Here is a 19,329-nt window from a genome sequence, read left to right as displayed (position 1 = left end):
TTCCCACAACACCAAGTCCCCCAGTAAACTGTAGGAACACTAACTCCAACGTTACGGTCCCCGGCGCACTACAACACCCAGCCAGCCCGGAGTGTGTCTGTGCCTGCCGGGGACACAGAGTACCTGTATGATGCAGGGCCATGTCCCTGATTGTACTCCTGCTCCGTATCCATCAGGTTCAACTGGGTCTGTGGATGGAGCCCGGCGTCAGAGCTTAGAGGCCGGCAGGATCCCACTTCCACAGAGCCCTACAAGGGGATGTGGAAGGAAAACAGCATGTGGGGCTCCAGCCCCTGTACCAGCAATAGGTACCTCAACCTTACAACACCATCCACGGGTGAGAAGGGAGCATGCTGGGGGCCCTATATGGGCCCTCTTTTCTTCCATCCGAAATAGTCAGCAGCTACTGCTGACTAAAATCTGTGGAGCTATGCGTGGATGTCTGACCTCCTTCGCACAAAGCTTGAAAACTGGAGAACCCGTGATACCACGGGGGGGTATAGCCAGAAGGGGAGGGGCCTTGCACTTTTTAGTGTAGTGCTTTGTGTGGCCTCCGGAGGGCAGTAGCTATACCCCAATCGTCTGGGTCTCCCAATAGAGCGCTGAAGAAATGTATTTTTGCCTAAATATTTCTATGAAGACCACTTCTGTTCAGATTTCTCCAAACAGGAGATTGGTTTAGCTGTGTTTCACTGGCTGCTGCCACTTCTAAACTGAAGGCACTGCAGGACATCTTCCAAATTCGAAGGGAAGTAAGCATGACATGTCTTTCATCTGCTTCTTTAGCCGACCACTATGTCTACGGTCTCAACGGTGCCTTATTGGTGCTCCTTCTAAAGGCAATCAACAGCACATCTGGACATCCATTCTTCTTTTAAATCTTTGCCTGGGAGAGACCTTGCAGATGCTTTATAAACTACCTTGTGTCTTGCTGCTGTTTTCAGTATTTCCATGGTCCTATGATCGGTGAAATAAAAAGGTCTTCTACAACCTCACTTTTGCAGGAATGTTTGGCTGTTCCTCACCAAGGCTTAAGCCAACTACACAGCTGTTTCTGTTCCAGTTAAAGGGGGTTGACCACTACTTGGACACCCCCTTCTCATTCCCCATAAAAATAAATACAGCCTATACGCCCCTCCAATGCGGGTGCAGTTCCAGCAATGTCAGAACTCATGTTCCCGGGGCCCACAAGAATTTTTTTATGACACGAGCCCCGTGACCAGTCACTGCCGGCTTCCCCAACTTTAGACATTTAAGTAATTAACAGGAAGTGAGCAACCATCAACAGCCCTTATTTTCTGTTAATTAACCATCAGAAGGCAGGGAGAATGAAGCAGGGGCTGATTGGTGACGGGGCTTGCGTGTCATAACAATGTCACATGGGCCCAGAGAATGTGACTTGAGACATTGGTGGAACCGCGCGAGCACCGGAGGGAAGTATAGGCTTTTTTTATTTTTATGAAGGTGCACATGAGGAACAGACCATCCCTTTAATCACTGTCTCAACCTACATATGAAAGTGATCACTATCACCTGTTTGATATAATTGATTACGATCAATCATACACCTGATTGCAATCCTACAAATTCCCTGACTATGCCATCTAAACAGCATCAATTCCGCTCGGTACACTTAGGCCTCTTTCACATGTCCGTGTTTTCGGTAACTGATGTCCATTTTTACACGTAACGGAGACACGAACACCTGTAGACCCATTAAAATCAATCTGTCTGCACACACCTCTGTGTTTTCACATGGACATGTGTCCGTATGGAGCGCCCGCTTGTCCGTGTGCTCCACAGGGCGACATGTCCATTGTTATCCAGCAGCGCTGATGTCACATGGACCACACACTGACGTCATCAGTGTAACACGTACCGGAGAAAACACCTGTCTTTGAAATAAAATGATGTTTTTCATAATTACCTGTCTCCAGCGCTGCTGTTGCTTCCAGGCCAGTCATTATGCTCATGCATATGCACTGCATCGCGGAATCGGAAGCAGCAGCGCTGGAGAAAGGTAAGTATTGAAGCTCACGTTGTCTGTGTGCTATCCGGATAACACACAGCTAGCACACGGGAAACACATACACAGACACACATACGCACCTGCACCACAAACCGTGCAAAATGTGTGTGGCTTGCACGGACGTATGAAAGAGGCCTTATACAAAGTGTGGTCACACCAAATATAGATTTCATTTAGATTTCTCTTTTGTTAATAGTCTTTGCTTTTGTTGATTGATAAAAATAAACTATTAACCCTTCAATTTTTGCAAGCATCCTTACTTTGCAGCATTTTCTTCACGCATGCCTACATTTTATCAACAGTACTGAATATAATCTCACTCTCTTTACCTTTATACACACACCTATTTATCTATCCATGCACACATACAGTTAATGAGACAACTAACTTAAAAATAGATCATTCAGACTATTTCACAATTGTGAATTACCATGCACCCCAGGTCACTTCAACATACCTCTGCCTTTTTTCTGTCGCGTAGGAGGATAGTATCGGATGCTCACTATTTTGGCAGGTCCTCTGCTGGTTGTGCACTTACGGGAATGTCTAACAACATTGGTAAAGGACAACTGCATATGGTCCTCTGCAGTACGCAGGCCGAAGAATTTGGTATTAAAGAACATGAGTGTGTTCAAGAGAACATAGGGCGAGTACACACCCAGCTGTTTACAGTCCCACAGATGTTCCTCTTCCACTCGAGAGAATATCAACCCTGAAAATAGTCACATGTCAGGTACAAGGCACGCATCTGTATAAACCCGCAAATATTTATCTGACCCTCCCTCCCCCAAGAGGTATACGGATACATTTGTGTGTTGGTGCATGTGTTCGCATATATACCTACATTTTTTTTCAATATATATATCTACATATGTACATGTGCATATATATACACACATATATAATACACACACACATCACAAAACTGAGTACACCGCTCACATATTTGTAAATATTTTATTTATTTCTTTTCATGGGACAACAATGAAAATCTGACACTTTGATACAATGTACTGTAGTCAGTGTGCAGCTTGTATGACAGGGTGAATTTAGTGCCCTCTAAATATCTCACACAGCCAATAATGTGTAAACTGCTGGCAACAAAAGTGAGTACACCGCTAGTTGAAAATGACATAATTGTGCCCAATTAGCCATTTTTCCTCCCCGGTGTCATGTGACACAGTGTTACAAGGTGTTAGGTGTGAATGGGGAGCAGGTCTGGTAAATTTGGTTTTATCCCTCACACACTCTCATACTGGTCACTGGAAGATCAACATGGCGCCTCAAGGCAAAGAATTTTCTGAGGAGCTTAAAAATAAGAAGTGTTGCTCTACATAAAGATCGTCGAGGCTATAAGAAGATTGCCACCACCCTGAACGGAGCTGCAGCACCATGGCCAAGACCACACAGCGGTTTAACAAAACATGTTCACTCAGAACAGGCCTCACCAAGGTTGACTAAAGGAGTTGAGTGCACATGCTCCGTGTCATAATCAGAGATTGTTTCCAAAATAGACAAATGAGTGCTGCCAAAATTGCCAAGGTGGTTGCAGAGGTTAAATAGGTGGGGGTCCACCGGTCAGTGCTCAGACCATACGCCACACACTGCATTAAATTGGTCTGCATGTCTTTCTTCCGAGAAGGAAGCCTTTTCTAAAGCTGATGCACAAGAAAGACCGCAAACAGTTTGCTGAAGAAAAGCAGACTAAGGACATGGATTACTCGAACCATGTCCAGAGGTTTGATGAGAAAAAATAAACTTATTTGGTTCAGATAGTGTCAAGTGTGTGTGGCAACAACCAGGTGAGGAGTACAAAGACAAGTTTGTCTTGCGTACAGTCAAGCATGGTGGTGGGAGTGTCACGGTTGGGGCTGCATGAGTGTTACCGGCTGTGGGAAGCTACAGTTTATTGAGGAAACCATGAATGCCGCCATGTACTGTGACATGCTGAAGAAGAAGAGGATAGTAATAATAATAATAATAATAATATCTATTCATTTATAAAGCGCTTTTAATTCCACAGCGCTTTACATACATTGGCAACACTGTCCCCATTGGGGCTCACAATCTAGGTTCCCTATCAGTATGTTTTTGGAGTGTGGGAGGAAACCGGAGAACACGGAAAAAACCCACGCAAAGACGGGGAGAACATACAAACTCCTTGCAGATGGTGTCCTTGGTGGGATGATCCCTTTCCTTCAGAAACAGGGCTGCAGGGCAGTATACCAACATGATGATGACCCAAAACACACCCTTAAAGGGAACCTGTCAGGTGCAGTATGCACCCAGAACCACGAGCAGTTCTGGGTGCATATTGCTAATCCCTGCCTAACCATCCCTGTATCTAGTAGCATAGATAAAAAGATCTTAAAAAAAAAAAAATATTTCTAAAGATCTTTTATCTTATGCTAATGAGCGCAGGGACTAGTCCCAAGGGCATTATATCCCCCGACTAGTCCACCCTCTTAGCATGTTAGGACGCCCACAGGGGCGTACTAACATACTATTTAATGCGTACCTGAGTTTGCCAATAACACTGTTCTGAATGCCCAGCACTTCCGGTCATGCTAGACCTCTCTGAAGCCGGGATGCGTACACCTGGCTTCATAGTGCGCATGACCGGAAGTGCCCGGCATTCAGAAGCGCAGTCACAGCGAACACAGGTATGCGCTTCACTGCTGGTGATGCTGAATTGAATAGCATGTTAGTAGGCCCCTGTAGGTGTGCTAACATGCAAACAGGGCAGACTAGTCGGGGGATATAACGCCCTTGGGACTAGTCCCAGTGCTCATTAGCATACGATAAAAGATCCTTAGAAATACTTTTTCTAAAGATCCCTTTATATATGCTAATGTCTACAGGGACGGTTAGGCAGGGATTAGAGATCTGCATCCAGAACTGCTCATGGACGCATATTGCACCTGACAGGTTCCCTTTAAGACTATCACTGTCTTGGCTAAAGAAACTAAGGGTAAAGGTGCTGGACCGCACAAGCATATCTCCAGGCCTAAATACTGTTGAGCATCTGGGGGCATGCTCCAACAGAAAGTGGAGGAGCGGTAGTCCTCTAACATCCACCAACTCCGTGATGTCGCAATGGAGGATGGAAGAGGATTCCACCGGCTCCTGTCAAGCTCTAGTGAACTTCATGTCCAACAGAGTTAAGGCAGAGCTTGTAAATAATGGTGACCGCACAAAATATTGACATTTTAGGCACAATTTGGCCATTTTCACGTAAGGGTGTACTCACTTATGTTGCCAGCGGTTTACATATTAATGGCTGTGTGTTGGGTTATTAAGAGGGCATCAAATTTACACTGTTATACAAGCCGTACACTGACCACATTACATTGTATGAAAAATGTGAGGGGTGTAGGTCTATCAAACACACACATGTATATGCATATTAAATATAAAAATGTACACAGATGTGTGTGAGAGTGTGAGAGAGTGTGTGTGAGAGTTTGTGTGTGTGTGTGAGTGAGAGAGTGTGTGTGTGAGTGTGTGTGAGTGAGTGTGTGTGAGTGAGAGTGTGTGTGAGTGAGAGTGTGTGTGAGTGAGAGTGTGTGTGAGTGAGAGTGTGTGTGAGTGAGAGTGTGTGTGAGTGAGAGTGTGTGTGAGTGAGAGTGTGTGTGAGTGAGAGTGTGTGTGAGTGAGAGTGTGTGTGAGTGAGAGTGTGTGTGAGTGAGAGTGTGTGTGAGTGAGAGTGTGTGTGAGTGAGAGTGTGTGTGAGTGAGAGTGTGTGTGAGTGAGAGTGTGTGTGAGTGAGAGTGTGTGTGAGTGAGAGTGTGTGTGAGTGAGAGTGTGTGAGAGTGAGAGTGTGTGAGAGTTTGTGTGTGTGAGAGTGCGTGCGTGCGTGCGTGCGTGCGTATATATCTTGAGTCTGAATGAACACTATAAATAATAAGGCAGTGTCAGGTAGATCGACTAATGACTGACATCATTACTTACTACCGGGTGTCAGGTTACGATGCCATGAAGTTAAAATCTTATTCAGTTCTTGAACGAAGGTCAGGTAATAAAGGTCAGTGAAAATGTTCACCATCCGATTATTTTCCAGTAGGTACTGCAGAATGCAAGAAGAGTGCATACAGATCAACCGTGCGTGCTAGAGAAATTTATGCAGAGGTTTTTTATCACATTCCTGTTTCTGTTTTTCAAAATAATTCTCCAATTTTTTATTTTTTTTGTGGTTTAATTTTCTATTTTTAACCCCTCCCCCCCCCCCCCCCCCCGAGCCCGTTTTCACCTTTCTAACCAGACCAATTTTACTTTAGCAAAAACGAAGAAACTTCAGCTCTCCCCTCTTCACTCCCAAATCTTACCTCCGGTCCATGGAAACACCCTGACCTGGGTGGGAACACATGAAGAAAGGAAGAAATTCCAAGCAACTTCAGGAGAAAGTAGAATTTTCTTAAAAAACAGTTTCTTTATTGGTAATAAAAATATTAATATTCCATCCAAGCAAGACAAAAAAATGGAGAGGCAAGACAGAGGAGCTGTTTCCTACGCGTTTCAACCTGAATAGGTCTTAATCATGGAATGCCAATTCATGCATTCCATGATTAAGACCTATTCAGGTTGAAACGCGTAGGAAACAGCTCCTCTGTCTTGCCTCTCCATTTTTTTGTCTTGCTTGGATGGAATATTAATATTTTTATTACCAATAAAGAAACTTTTTTTAAGAAAATTCTACTTTCTCCTGAAGTTGCTGGAATTTCTTCCTTTCTTCAATTTTACTTTAGCCCCAAATTTTTTTATTGTCACAAGGGTAACAAGAGAAAATGCAGCAATAATGTTGTGCAATTTTTCCCGAGTACAGGGATACCTCAATATATGGTGGAAAAATACTTTTTGGGTGCATAGCAGAGCTTCGAAGGGAGGGAGCACCAAATTAGCTGGAATACATTGTGACCGCCATGACATATATGAAGATCCCCTGATATGCCAAAACAGCAGAAACCTCCACAAGTGACTCCATTTTGAAAACTAAACATCTTAAGGAATTTATCTAGGGATCTACTGAGCATTTTTTTACCCTTAAGCGATTCACAGAATTGTATAATATTGGGCTGAGTAAATGAAAATTACCATTTTTCCACTAAAATGTTGCTTTGGCTCCAAGTTCTTAGTTGCCAAAAGAGGAAAAGGGAGAAACCAAACATAAAAGTGTGCACAAGCCGGTGTCTTTACTTGCAAAATGGGTATTTTTTTAATCAAGTTGAAATGGAATAAAGAAGAATTTTTATTTATCCTTTGGAGCTCAGCTGGATTTTTCCCATTGTTTTGAAACATAAGAATTTGTTGTGCAATTTCTCATGAGTACACCATACCCCATATGTGGTAGAAAATGATTTACGAGGCACAATGAATAAATAGGAAGGAGTGCCACATTACAGTGCAGATTTTGCTGTTTTGGTTTGCGGGTGCCATGTCACATTGGCAAAGCCCCCCGAGGTGCCAGCACATCCGAGACCCCCATAAGTGACCCTATTTTACAACCTGTACCTTTCAATGAATTCATCTAGGGGTGCAGTGAGCATATTTGCACAAAAGGGGTGTCACAGAATTTTATACTATTAAAATGTGAAGAAAAAATAATTACATTTTTACCAGAAAATTTTTATTTTATCCACAGATTTTACATTTTTATAGAGGTAAATTGGTAAAAAGGTCACCAAAATTTGTCACACAATTTATGCTGAACATGGCAATACCCCACATATGGCTGTACACGGCGAGACTCAAAAGGGAAGGAGCGCTATTTGACCATTGGGAGTACAAACGTTTGTACAATAATTTGTGGACTCCATATACAGCGCTCCTAAGTGCCAGAAGAGCAGGATCCCCCTCACATGACCCCATTTTGGAAATTACACCCCTATAGGAATTTATCTACAGGTATTGTGAAAAATGACTCCATAGATGTTTTCTCAGAAACAAGCGGCAATGGATGCAACTTAATGAAAATTGCAAATCTTCCATTATAGTGCACGTACATTATAGTGCACGTACCTTGTAGTGCTTGTATGTGGTAGTCCCCAGCTCGTGTGTCTAGAGACACGTATCCTGTAAATTAATCAGGCTCTCCCCATCACAGAAATGCCAAACATGTGGTTGCTAAATGTGGTTTAGGCACAATGTGGGGCTCAGGAGAGAGGGGGTGATTTGGAAGCACAGATTTTGATGAATTTCTTTCTTGGGGGAGGGTTGGCGGGGTCACAGTACTTTGTGCTACCATTAACGTCAAAAACTCCTATATTTCTGCTTACAGATGACAGACTTGAGTGGAGACTTTATTTTTTTTCATTGTGGATTGAGTTAATGCTTTTATTGGGCACATTCTACATAAAGTTTTGGATCACATTTACGTTGTGCTCTAAGCCTAGCACTTACATCACGGTTTACATAAAAATCTCTGAATGAAGTGATTTAGAATCCGTTCAGTCTAATGAGGCAGCAGAGTAAAGGCCCTGTCATACACAGATAAATCTGCGGCAGATCTGTGGTTGCAGTAAAATTGTGGCCAATCAGTGCCAGGTTTGTGGCTGTGTACAAATGGAACAATATGTCCAAGATTTCACTGCAACCACAGATCTGCCAAAGATTTATCTGTGTGTGTGACAGGGCCTTTACTCTAGACTCAGTTTGATCTCTACATACCAAATCCAAAGAAACACTGTACTGGTTCTTCTGGGTTCACGTATTGGGTACATGTTGTTACCCTGTATGTGACCATTTATTTTATGGATTGAAGCAAATAAAGCAATTTTATTGGAAGACCCAGCACGGTTTGTCTGGATTTGGTTTGGCAGCCAACAAAGGAACCCAGATGCGAAACACGCATTGGGGCGTTCTAACATGTCCAGGCACCAGTGCACTTTATGGGTGAGTCCTGATCACGGTTTTCCATGGCTGACAGCTATTAAAGGAGTTGTCCGACATACTCAAAAATTTTTGGTAAGCTAATATGTGATGTATTGTCATATAAAAAACATCCCTACATTGTTATTTTTTGTTTTCTAACTTTTGTTCCTCTTGAATTATCCCTTTTTTCTCTGCAGCTCTTTGTTTACATTCAGCTCCAGAACACATAAGTTCCTGTGCTAAACCTCCCAGTCACAGCTGGCACTGCACGGCCTCAGTGTCCAGCCTCGCCCCCTGCACATTCCCTGTCCGTATTCTGCCCCAGCACCTGACCTGTTATCACTCTAGCATTGGGGCTCTGCACCGCACACACACACACACAGGGCTCTGCACTCCCACCACATCGGGCTCTGCACCGCACACACACATAGGGCTCTGCACCGCACACACACATAGGGCTCTGCACCGCACACACACATAGGGCTCTGCACCGCACACACACATAGGGCTCTGCACCGCACACACATCGGGCTCTGCACCGCACACACACATAGGGCTCTGCACCGCACACACACATAGGGCTCTGCACCGCACACACATCGGGCTCTGCACCGCACACACATCGGGCTCTGCACCGCACACACATCGGGCTCTGCACCGCACACACATCGGGCTCTGCACCGCACACACACATATATAGATACATAGGGCTCTGCAACCCTCCCCCCCCCCCCACACACACTGCGCTCTGTACCGACCCCCCCCCATCGTTCTGCACCAACCCCCCCCCTACCCCCATAGGGAACACATATAGGGAATACATACCCCTCCTTGGTCCCCACCGCTCCTGCACGTTCGTCCGCTGTCTGGTCTGGACATATCACAGTAGTGACGTCACCGCTGTCCTGAACTGTCAGACACAGACAGCGGGACAGTGATGAGTAGCAGCACTCCCTCTCATCAGTGCTTTCAAATGTATCGGCATCACAGATGCTGATACATTTGAATGTGCGATCCTGAGCAGGGGGCCCGGTGCTGGCGGTGACATCGTAGGCAGCCGCCGCCAGGCCCCTCCCCTCAGCTCACGGACCCCACACCAGTGCCGGGGGAGGTTGCGGGGAGAGTACGGGGTGCGGGGGAATGTGTGGGAGGATGCAGGGAAGGGGGGCGGGGACTCACGCACTGTACCCGCCCAGCAGGGCAGCAACATGCGGTTCCCAGATTTGCATGTCAACATGGTCCTGCCCATGTTGACATGAAATGACCGGAAGCAGCAAAATCGCGGCAGGAGCGGTCACATGACCACTCTGAGCCGGAGGAGACGGGCTGACAGCAGGGCAGGTAAGTGGTCCCTATCTACTTACCTGCCCCAATGTAGCCCAATAGGGAAATAAAAAAAAAGTCAAAATAAGCCGGATAACCCCTTTAACAATGATCGTTTCATAGGCCTAGGCTGCTTGATATGGGTGGTTTTGCTACTATAGCTCCACCTTGTGGTTGTTTGTGAATACTACATGCACTTAATTCTTTCTTGAGCTGACTCTGCGACCCATTAGTACATTTATAAAGGGACTTTAACCCCTGATTTATTTAATCAGACCCTGGGTGCTGTTATTTTTTAGGGCTATTTTCTCTGTCCTCATATTCTTCTTGTTTTAATTTTTCTAATTAACTGTCCATGACTTATTATGATGTTAACCTCCATATATGCTATATGTCATTTGTAGCTCTGTTTGTATGTAATTTAAAAATAAAATTTGTTGCATTTATAAACGGGACTGACACTATTTGTACTGACTGTGGGTGTTCTTGGTATTGGGAGGGAAAAGAAGGGAATTTTGTTACTTACCGTAAATTCCTTTTCTTCTAGCTCCTATTGGGAGACCCAGACGATTGGGTGTATAGCACTGCCTCCGGAGGCCACACAAAGCATTACACTAAAAAGTGTAAGGCCCCTCCCCTTCTGGCTATACACCCCCAGTGGGATCACTGGCTCACCAGTTTTAGTGCAAAAGCAAGAAGGAGGAAAGCCAATAACTGGTTTAAACAAATTCACTCCGAAGTAACGTCGGAGAACTGAAAACCGTTCAACATGAACAACATGTGTACCCGAAAAACCACCAAAAATCCCGAAGGACAACAGGGCGGGTGCTGGGTCTCCCAATAGGAGCTAGAAGAAAAGGAATTTACGGTAAGTAACAAAATTCCCTTCTTCTTCGGCGCTCCATTGGGAGACCCAGACGATTGGGACGTCCAAAAGCTGTCCCTGGGTGGGTAAAGAAATACCTCATGTTAGAGCTGCAAAGACAGCCCTCCCCTACGGGGAGACAACTGCCGCCTGCAGGACTCTTCTACCTAGGCTGGCGTCCGCCGAAGCATAGGTATGCACCTGATAATGCTTGGTGAAAGTGTGCAGACTCGACCAGGTAGCTGCCTGGCACACCTGTTGAGCCGTAGCCTGGTGTCGTAATGCCCAGGACGCACCCACGGCTCTGGTAGAATGGGCCTTCAGCCCTGATGGAACCGGAAGCCCAGCAGAACGGTAGGCTTCAAGAATTGGTTCTTTGATCCATCGAGGCAGGGTGGCCTTGGAAGCCTGCGACCCTTTGCGCTTACCAGCGACAACGACAAAGAGTGCATCCGAGCGGCGCAGGGGCGCCGTGCGGGAAATGTAGGTTCTGAGTGCTCTCACCAGATCCAACAAATGTAGATCCTTTTCATACCGATGAACTGCATGCGGAGAAAAGGAAGGCAAGGAGATATCCTGATTAAGGTGAAAAGATGATACCACCTTAGGGAGAAACTCCTGAATGGGGCGCAGCACTACCTTGTCCTGGTGGAACACCAGGAAAGGAGCTTTGCATGACAGCGCTGCTAGTTCAGACACTCTCCGAAGAGACGTGACCGCTACCAGAAAGGCCACTTTCTGTGAGAGTCGAGAAAGTGACACATCCCTCAGGGGCTCGAAAGGCGGCTTCTGGAGAGCAACAAGGACCTTGTTTAGATCCCACGGATCTAACGGCCGCCTGTACGGAGGTACGATATGACACACCCCCTGCAGGAACGTGCGCACCTGAGAAAGTCGCGCTAGACGCTTCTGAAAAAACACGGATAGTGCCGAGACTTGCCCTTTAAGGGAGCCGAGCGACAAGCCCTTTTCCAACCCAGATTGCAGGAAGGAAAGAAAGACAGGTAACGCGAATGGCCAGGGGGATACTCCTTGTGCAGAGCACCAGGATAAGAAAATCTTCCACGTTCTGTGGTAGATCTTAGCAGAAGTGGACTTCCTAGCCTGTCTCATGGTGGCCACGACCCCTTGGGGTAATCCTGAAGACGCTAGGATCCAGGACTCAATGGCCACACAGTCAGGTTCAGGGCCGCAGAATTCCGATGGAAAAACGGCCCTTGGGACAGTAAGTCTGGACGGTCTGGTAGTGCCCACGGTTGGCCGACCGTGAGATGCCACAGATCCGGGTACCACGACCTCCTCGGCCAGTCTGGGGCGACGAGTATGACGCGGCCGCAATCGGATCTGATCTTGCGTAACACTCTGGGCAAGAGTGCCAGAGGTGGAAACACATAAGGGAGCCGGAACTGCGACCAATCTTGCACTAAGGCGTCTGCCGCCAGAGCTCTTTGATCGCGAGACCGCGCTATGAAGGTCGGGACCTTGTTGTTGTGCCGAGACGCCATTAGGTCGACGTCCGGCACCCCCCAGCGGCGGCAGATTTCCTGAAACACGTCCGGGTGAAGGGACCATTCCCCTGCGTCCATGCCCTGGCGACTGAGGAAGTCTGCTTCCCAGTTTTCTACGCCCGGGATGTGAACTGCTGATATGGTGGATGCTCTTTCCTCCACCCACATCAGAATCCGCCTGACTTCCTGGAAGGCTTGCGGACTGCGTGTCCCTCCTTGGTGGTTGATGTATGCCACCGCTGTGGAGTTGTCCGACTGAATTCGGATCTGCTTTCCTTCCAGCCACTGCTGGAAGGCTAATAGGGCAAGATACACTGCCCTGATTTCCAGAACATTGATCTGAAGTGTGGACTCCTGCTGAGTCCACGTCCCTTGAGCCCTGTGGTGGAGAAAAACTGCTCCCCACCCTGACAGACTCGCGTCTGTCGTGACCACTGCCCAGGATGGGGGCAGGAATGATCTTCCCTGTGATAATGAGGTGGGAAGAAGCCACCATTGCAGAGTCCTTGGCCGTCTGAGAAAGGGAGACTTTCCTGTCTAGGGAAGTTGTCTTCCCGTCCCATTGGCGGAGAATGTCCCATTGAAGTGGGCGCAGGTGAAACTGCGCGAACGGGACTGCCTCCATTGCTGCCACCATCTTCCCTAGGAAGTGCATGAGGCGCCTTAAGGGGTACGACTGACCCTGAAGGAGAGACTGCACCCCTGTCTGTAGTGACCGCTGCTTGTCCAGCGGAAGCTTCACTATCGCTGAGAGAGTATGAAACTCCATGCCAAGATACGTTAGAGATTGAGTCGGTGCCAGGTTGGACTTTGAAAAGTTGATGATCCACCCGAAAGTCTGGAGAGTCTCCAGCGCAACATTCAGGCTGTGTTGGCATGCCTCTTGAGAGGGTGCTCTGACAAGTAGATCGTCTAAGTAAGGGATCACCGAATGTCCCTGAGAATGCAAGACTGCTACCACTGCCGCCATGACCTTGGTGAAAACCCGTGGGGCTGTCGCCAGACCAAATGGCAGAGCTACGAACTGGAGATGGTCGTCTCCTATCACGAAACGTAGAAAACGTTGGTGCTCTGTAGCAATCGGCACGTGAAGATAAGCGTCCTTGATGTCTATTGATGCAAGGAAATCTCCTTGAGACATTGAGGCAATGACGGAGCGGAGGGATTCCATCCGGAACCGCCTGGCGTTCACATGCTTGTTGAGCAGCTTTAGGTCCAGAACAGGACGAAACGAGCCGTCCTTTTTTGGAACCACAAAGAGATTGGAGTAAAAACCTTGCCCTTGTTCCTGCAGAGGAACAGGGATCACCACTCCTTCTGCTTTTAGTGAGCACACCGCTTGCAGAAGGGCATCTGCTCGGTCGGGACGTGGGGAGGTTCTGAAGAACCGAGGCGGAGGACGAGAACTGAATTCTATCCTGTACCCGTGAGACAAAATGTCTGTTACCCACCGGTCTTTGACCTGTGGCAGCCAAATGTCGCAAAAGCGGGAGAGCCTGCCACCGACCGAGGATGCGGAGGGATGAGGCCGAGAGTCATGAGGCAGCCGCCTTGGAAGCGGTTCCTCCGGTTGCTTTCTTGGGGCGTGAATGAGCCCGCCAGGAATCTGAGCTCCTTTGCTCCTTCTGAGTCCCTTTGGACGAGGAGAATTGGGTCTTGCCGGAGCCTCGAAAGGACCGAAACCTCGACTGCCACTTCCTCTGTTGAGGTTTGCTTGATCTGGGCTGGGGTAAGGAGGAGTCCTTAACCTTGGATTGCTTAATGATTTCAGCCAATTGCTCACCAAACAGTCTATCTACAGATAGTGGCAAGCTGGTTAAACATTTTTTGGAAGCAGAATCCGCTTTCCATTCCTTTAACCACAAGGCTCTGCGCAAGACAACAGAGTTGGCAGACGCAATTGAGGTACGGCTTGTAGAGTCCAGGACAGCGTTGATAGCGTAAGTCGCAAACGCAGACATTTGCGAGGTTAGGGACGCTACTCGCGGCACTGCTGGACATATGATAGAGTCCACCTGTGCCAGGCCAGCTGAAATAGCTTGGAGTGCCCACACGGCCGCGAATGCTGGAGCAAACGACGCGCCGATAGCTTCATAGACAGACTTTAACCAAAGGTCCATCTGTCTGTCATTGGCATCTTTAAGTGAAGCCCCGTCTTCCACTGCAACTATGGATCTAGCCGCTAGCCTGGAGATTGGGGGGTCCACCTTTGGACACTGGGTCCAGCGTTTGACCACGTCAGGGGGAAAGGGATAACATGTATCCTTAAGACGTTTGGAGAAACGCTTATCTGGGTAGGCATGGTGTTTCTGGATTGATTCTCTGAAGTCAGCGTGGTCCAGAAAAGTATTCAGTTTAGGCTTGGGATACCTGAAATGGAACTTCTCCTGCTGTGCCGCTGCCTCCTCTGCAGAAGGGGCAGGGGGAGAAATTTCCAATAGACTATTGATGGCCCCTATAAGGTCATTTACCATGGCGTCACCATCAGGAGTATCCAGATTAAGAGCGGTTTCAGGATTAGACTCCTGATCCCCCTCCTCTGTCTCATCATGTAGAGACTCTTCTCGCTGAGACCCTGATCCGCGTGATGACGTGGAGGGTCTCTCCCAGCGAGCACGCTTAGGCTGCCTGGGACTGTCATCTGAATCAGAGCCCTCAGGCTGAGATGCCTGGGACCCCCTTGAAGCACGGATTAACTCCAACTGAGGGGGACCGGGGAACATTGCCGCAGCAGTGTCCATGGACTGAGGAACTGGTCTGGCCTGCAAGGTCTCTAGGATTTTTGTCATAGTGACAGACATCCTGTCAGCAAAAACTGCAAACTCTGTCCCCGTCACCGGGACAGGGTTCACCGGCGACTCTGCCTGGGCCACTACCACCATAGACTCCGGCTGACGAAGTGGCACAGGGACCGAACATTGCACACAATGGGGGTCATTATAACCTGCCGGTAGATCAGCCCCACAAGCGGCACAAGCAACGCTCACAGCCTGTGTCTTGGCACCCTTGCGTTTTACAGATGACATGTTGTCGTCTCCTCAGAGCAATTGGGGTATACAGCCAAGAAGCGACCTTACAGTGCAAAATATATATATATATGGTACAGAGAAAAAAGTACACAAATATAACACTGTGGCACTAGTGGGGGCCAGCACTTAAGTGCTGCTTACCGCCCGCTTAACGCGGGTGTGTGGTCGCCAGAAATCCCTTGTCTGGGTCTCCCAGAGCCTGCGTCCGTTCTCCAGCCAGACTGCATGTAAGAATGGCTGCCGGCGTCCTGTGGAGAGGGGCGGGCCCTGGGCGTGTGCAGACAAAGAGCGGGAAACCTGCGTCCCCCTGTGCTCAGTGAGAGGGCTGGAGCATGTAAATAAGGCTCCAGCCCTCGGCGCTGATTAATCGTACAGCGTCTCTCCCTTGCCCTGATTGACAGGGTGGGGGCGGGAACGAAGCGGAGCTAGGCCGCAGAAGCCGGGGACTAAATTTATAAGCGACGCCGTCGTAAAAGCACGGTCGTCGCTAAGTCCCCGGCGCACTACAAGTCGCAGCCGCGCCGCCGCCTAGGGGAGGCCGGCGCGGCAGTCCCCAACACATAAAGTCACTCAGAAAAACTGTAGTGACTGTAACCCCAGCGCGCAGCGCTACTGTCCCCGGCGCACTAGCACACCCAGCAAGTCTGGAGTGTGCGCGGCCTGTACATACGGGGACACAGAGTACCTTAATGTCGCAGGGCCTTGTCCCTGAACGGTACCCAGCTCCGTATCCAGCAGGTTCCATGGGTCTGTGGATGGAGCCCGGCCTCAGGGCTTGGGGGCCGGTAAGATCCCACTTCCTCAGAGCCCCTCAGGGGGATGGGGAAGGAAAACAGCATGTGGGCTCCAGCCTCCGTACCCGCAATGGGTACCTCAACCTTAACAAACACCGCCGACATAAAGTGGGGTGAGAAGGGAGCATGCTGGGGGCCCTAGTATGGGCCCTCTTTTCTTCCATCCGACATAGTCAGCAGCTGCTGCTGACTAAACAGTGGAGCTATGCGTGGATGTCTGACCTCCTTCGCACAAAGCAGAAAACTGGTGAGCCAGTGATCCCACTGGGGGTGTATAGCCAGAAGGGGAGGGGCCTTACACTTTTTAGTGTAATGCTTTGTGTGGCCTCCGGAGGCAGTGCTATACACCCAATCGTCTGGGTCTCCCAATGGAGCGCCGAAGAAAATTCCATTTGAATTTTTCTAATTATGCAAATGCTTTTACAGTGCAGGGCATTAGATCTGTGACTGGCAGGAGGAATGCCAAGGAAGGACCACACAGGCCTCCGTACCTGGGTGACCCCGCGGCCACTATTCAGCCCAGGGTCAGCATGGAGACCCTCGGCACACAGAGATCGCATTTTGCCAATGAGAGCAGAGAGGTAGCTCCCTGCCCCTGCTATGCCGATCCATGTCGCTGCTGACAGTGACATCAGAGGGGATAAATGCACACAATGGGAGGAAACAATGGTCATGGGTATTACAGGAGGGTGTCAGCTATGTTACAAAGCCGACACCTGCTGGCGCCATACATTTACAGAGGAGGTCTTGAAGAGGTTAATAAGAGATTTTTTAATCTACTTTTGACTTTGACTTTACTTTTTAGTCCACTTAGATATTTATTCTCTTATATAGCGCCATTAATTCCACAACACTTTACATACATCAGAAACTGAGCACTTCTACTATGTACTGCAGTACCACAGTATATTGTAAAAAAGAATTGTCTCAACTACAGTCACAGGATAGTCTTCAAAGGAGTACTGTAATGGCAGATATGGGGGCCTTCAAAAGGCCACTGGCAAGCTTTGGACACCCCCAGAATCACATTGTGGAATGGCGCGCCCCTAGTTTGCATGCTTTACATGCAGCTGATCGAGACTGTCAGAGGCATTTAAGTGGTTAATAGCTCCACTCGCTTTGGTTAGAGGCAGATGACAACTGAATAACCCAGATATAAAATACCAGGAGACATGCGGGCTCAGCTTCTGAGCATGCATCAAAGACAGGGAGACAGTATGTCGTAAGAAGGAATTAAAGGGGTTGTCCAGTTTAGAAAACCCATTTTATATTTACCCCATCAGACCTGCCTAATAAGTGGGGATTGTCCAAAATGGAAGAACTTTTTACTTCAAATGTGGCACCACTGGATATTTTCAAATAAATTTCTACTACATACTGGAAATGTTGAGTTTTGGCCAAGCATTAATTATATAATAAAGGATTATAATAAATAACAAAAAAATGCCTCACCTGTTGGATACCCAGGCACAAGTAGTAAATGCTGTCTGGCTCATACCGTTCACTGTTTGGACGCGTTATCTCTTTCACAAATTGCGCTAAACCATAGTTCAGTTCGGCTGCTGTACAGGCTAAAATGTCCTCTTTTATGCGCATAGGTTTAGCTACACAAAAGAAAAAGATATACATAGCATACAATGTATAAAAAGTCCGGATCTGGGCAAATCAAGCGGTCCTAGCTGCTGGAAAAGATCCTGGGCTGGAACAGGTCACTCCCATGTGCTCAAATAAAGTGGTCACTACTGAGTGCATGAAGACAGTGTCACTCGGGGAACTTTCTGTGACCACTGGTTACAAGAGGACACGCAATTATGAGGGGCTGGAGATCATGCTTTGTCCGGCATTGCAAAAACAAAAGGTAGAATGGGCTCAAATCAATATTTTTACTAGTATATGAAGATTACTTTCTACTTACGGCCAAAGCGTATCTCCTCTCCTTTGCTGGGTTCACCCCCTTCATACTTTCGTTGCACCCAAGTTTTCCAAGCATTTACTCCATAACTAAAACTGAGGTTTGTGCTGCTTCGCTGGCTGGGTAGAGAGTCCCGAGAGCTGCTCTCTTTTTCTGATAGCATCATGCGCTTTGGACCCTAGATAGTGTGAGATGTATAATACATGTAATAAAAAAGCCACCAAATCACAAGGCTAGCATTTTTTCTCTGTAATAGGCACCTTTCTTATGACTCGAGATGCATCTTGTTCTGAAGCGTCCTCAGAGCTCACTAGACCGCAATCCAGAAGGAAATCCACACTCTGATTTATATCTGCAGGGTCTCCAGAGGAGACAGAAAAAGAAAGACAGAAAAAGAAAGAAAGACAGAAAAAGAAAGAAAGAAAGACAGAAAAAGAAAGAAAGAAAGAAAGACAGAAAAAGAAAGAAAGAAAGAAAGACAGAAAAAGAAAGAAAGAAAGACAGAAAAAGAAAGAAAGACAGAAAAAGAAAGAAAGAAGGACAGAAAAAGAAAGAAAGACAGAAAAAGAAAGAAAGATAGAAAAAGACAGACAAGAAAAAGAAAGGAAAAGAAAAAAAGAGAAAGAAAGAAAGAAAGAAAGAAAGAAAGAAAGAACATTTGTGAATTATTTAAAAAATGTAAGTCATGTAAAATGACCTACTGATAGCAATAGGAGGAGGAAAAAAATATACTTTTTGGGAAGTCAGCCTCCAAGTCCTGCCCAGGTTCCTCTAGTACATTCGCCATTTTAACAGCCATTGCCAGTACATCATCTCGTGTGGACCCAAAGATATCACAGTCTTCCAACAGACCCTCAGCGCTGTGGTCACTGGAAAGTTCTGTAGGAAAGCAAGGCTCATTAAGTAGATGACAATTTTCTTTATACAGTACTGGTCAAAAGTTTAGACATGTTCATGCAATGATTTTACTGGTTCTTATTGGAATGAGCACCTTGTAGATAC

The 19,329-nt window shown here is 47.3% G+C and overlaps 1 protein-coding gene across 7 annotated transcripts in view; it reads right to left on the bottom strand.

Moving 5' to 3' along the window:
• The window catches only part of ZMYM3 (zinc finger MYM-type containing 3), a 202,837-nt gene that overhangs the window by 9,697 nt on the left and 173,811 nt on the right, over nucleotides 1–19,329 (bottom strand). For 5 of the 7 annotated variants that reach the window (XM_075323963.1, XM_075323961.1, XM_075323960.1 and 2 more), the window contains exons 18-23: nucleotides 19,060–19,206; nucleotides 18,588–18,688; nucleotides 18,331–18,505; nucleotides 17,868–18,019; nucleotides 5,981–6,095; nucleotides 2,487–2,741 (exon numbers count right to left, since the gene is read on the bottom strand). In XM_075323963.1, coding sequence (XP_075180078.1) covers nucleotides 2,487–2,741; nucleotides 5,981–6,095; nucleotides 17,868–18,019; nucleotides 18,331–18,505; nucleotides 18,588–18,688; nucleotides 19,060–19,206 — 945 coding nt within the window. The remainder of the gene's footprint in view (nucleotides 1–2,486; nucleotides 2,742–5,980; nucleotides 6,096–17,867; nucleotides 18,020–18,330; nucleotides 18,506–18,587; nucleotides 18,689–19,059; nucleotides 19,207–19,329) is intronic. The other 2 variants (XM_075323965.1, XM_075323966.1) reach the window with 2 other exon arrangements.

This window comes from Anomaloglossus baeobatrachus, chromosome 9 (assembly GCF_048569485.1).
Source record: "Anomaloglossus baeobatrachus isolate aAnoBae1 chromosome 9, aAnoBae1.hap1, whole genome shotgun sequence".
NCBI lineage: Eukaryota > Metazoa > Chordata > Amphibia > Anura > Aromobatidae > Anomaloglossus > Anomaloglossus baeobatrachus.
The sequence above is the reverse complement of the archived record's forward strand: the minus strand, read 5'-3'. Positions and strand labels throughout refer to the sequence as shown.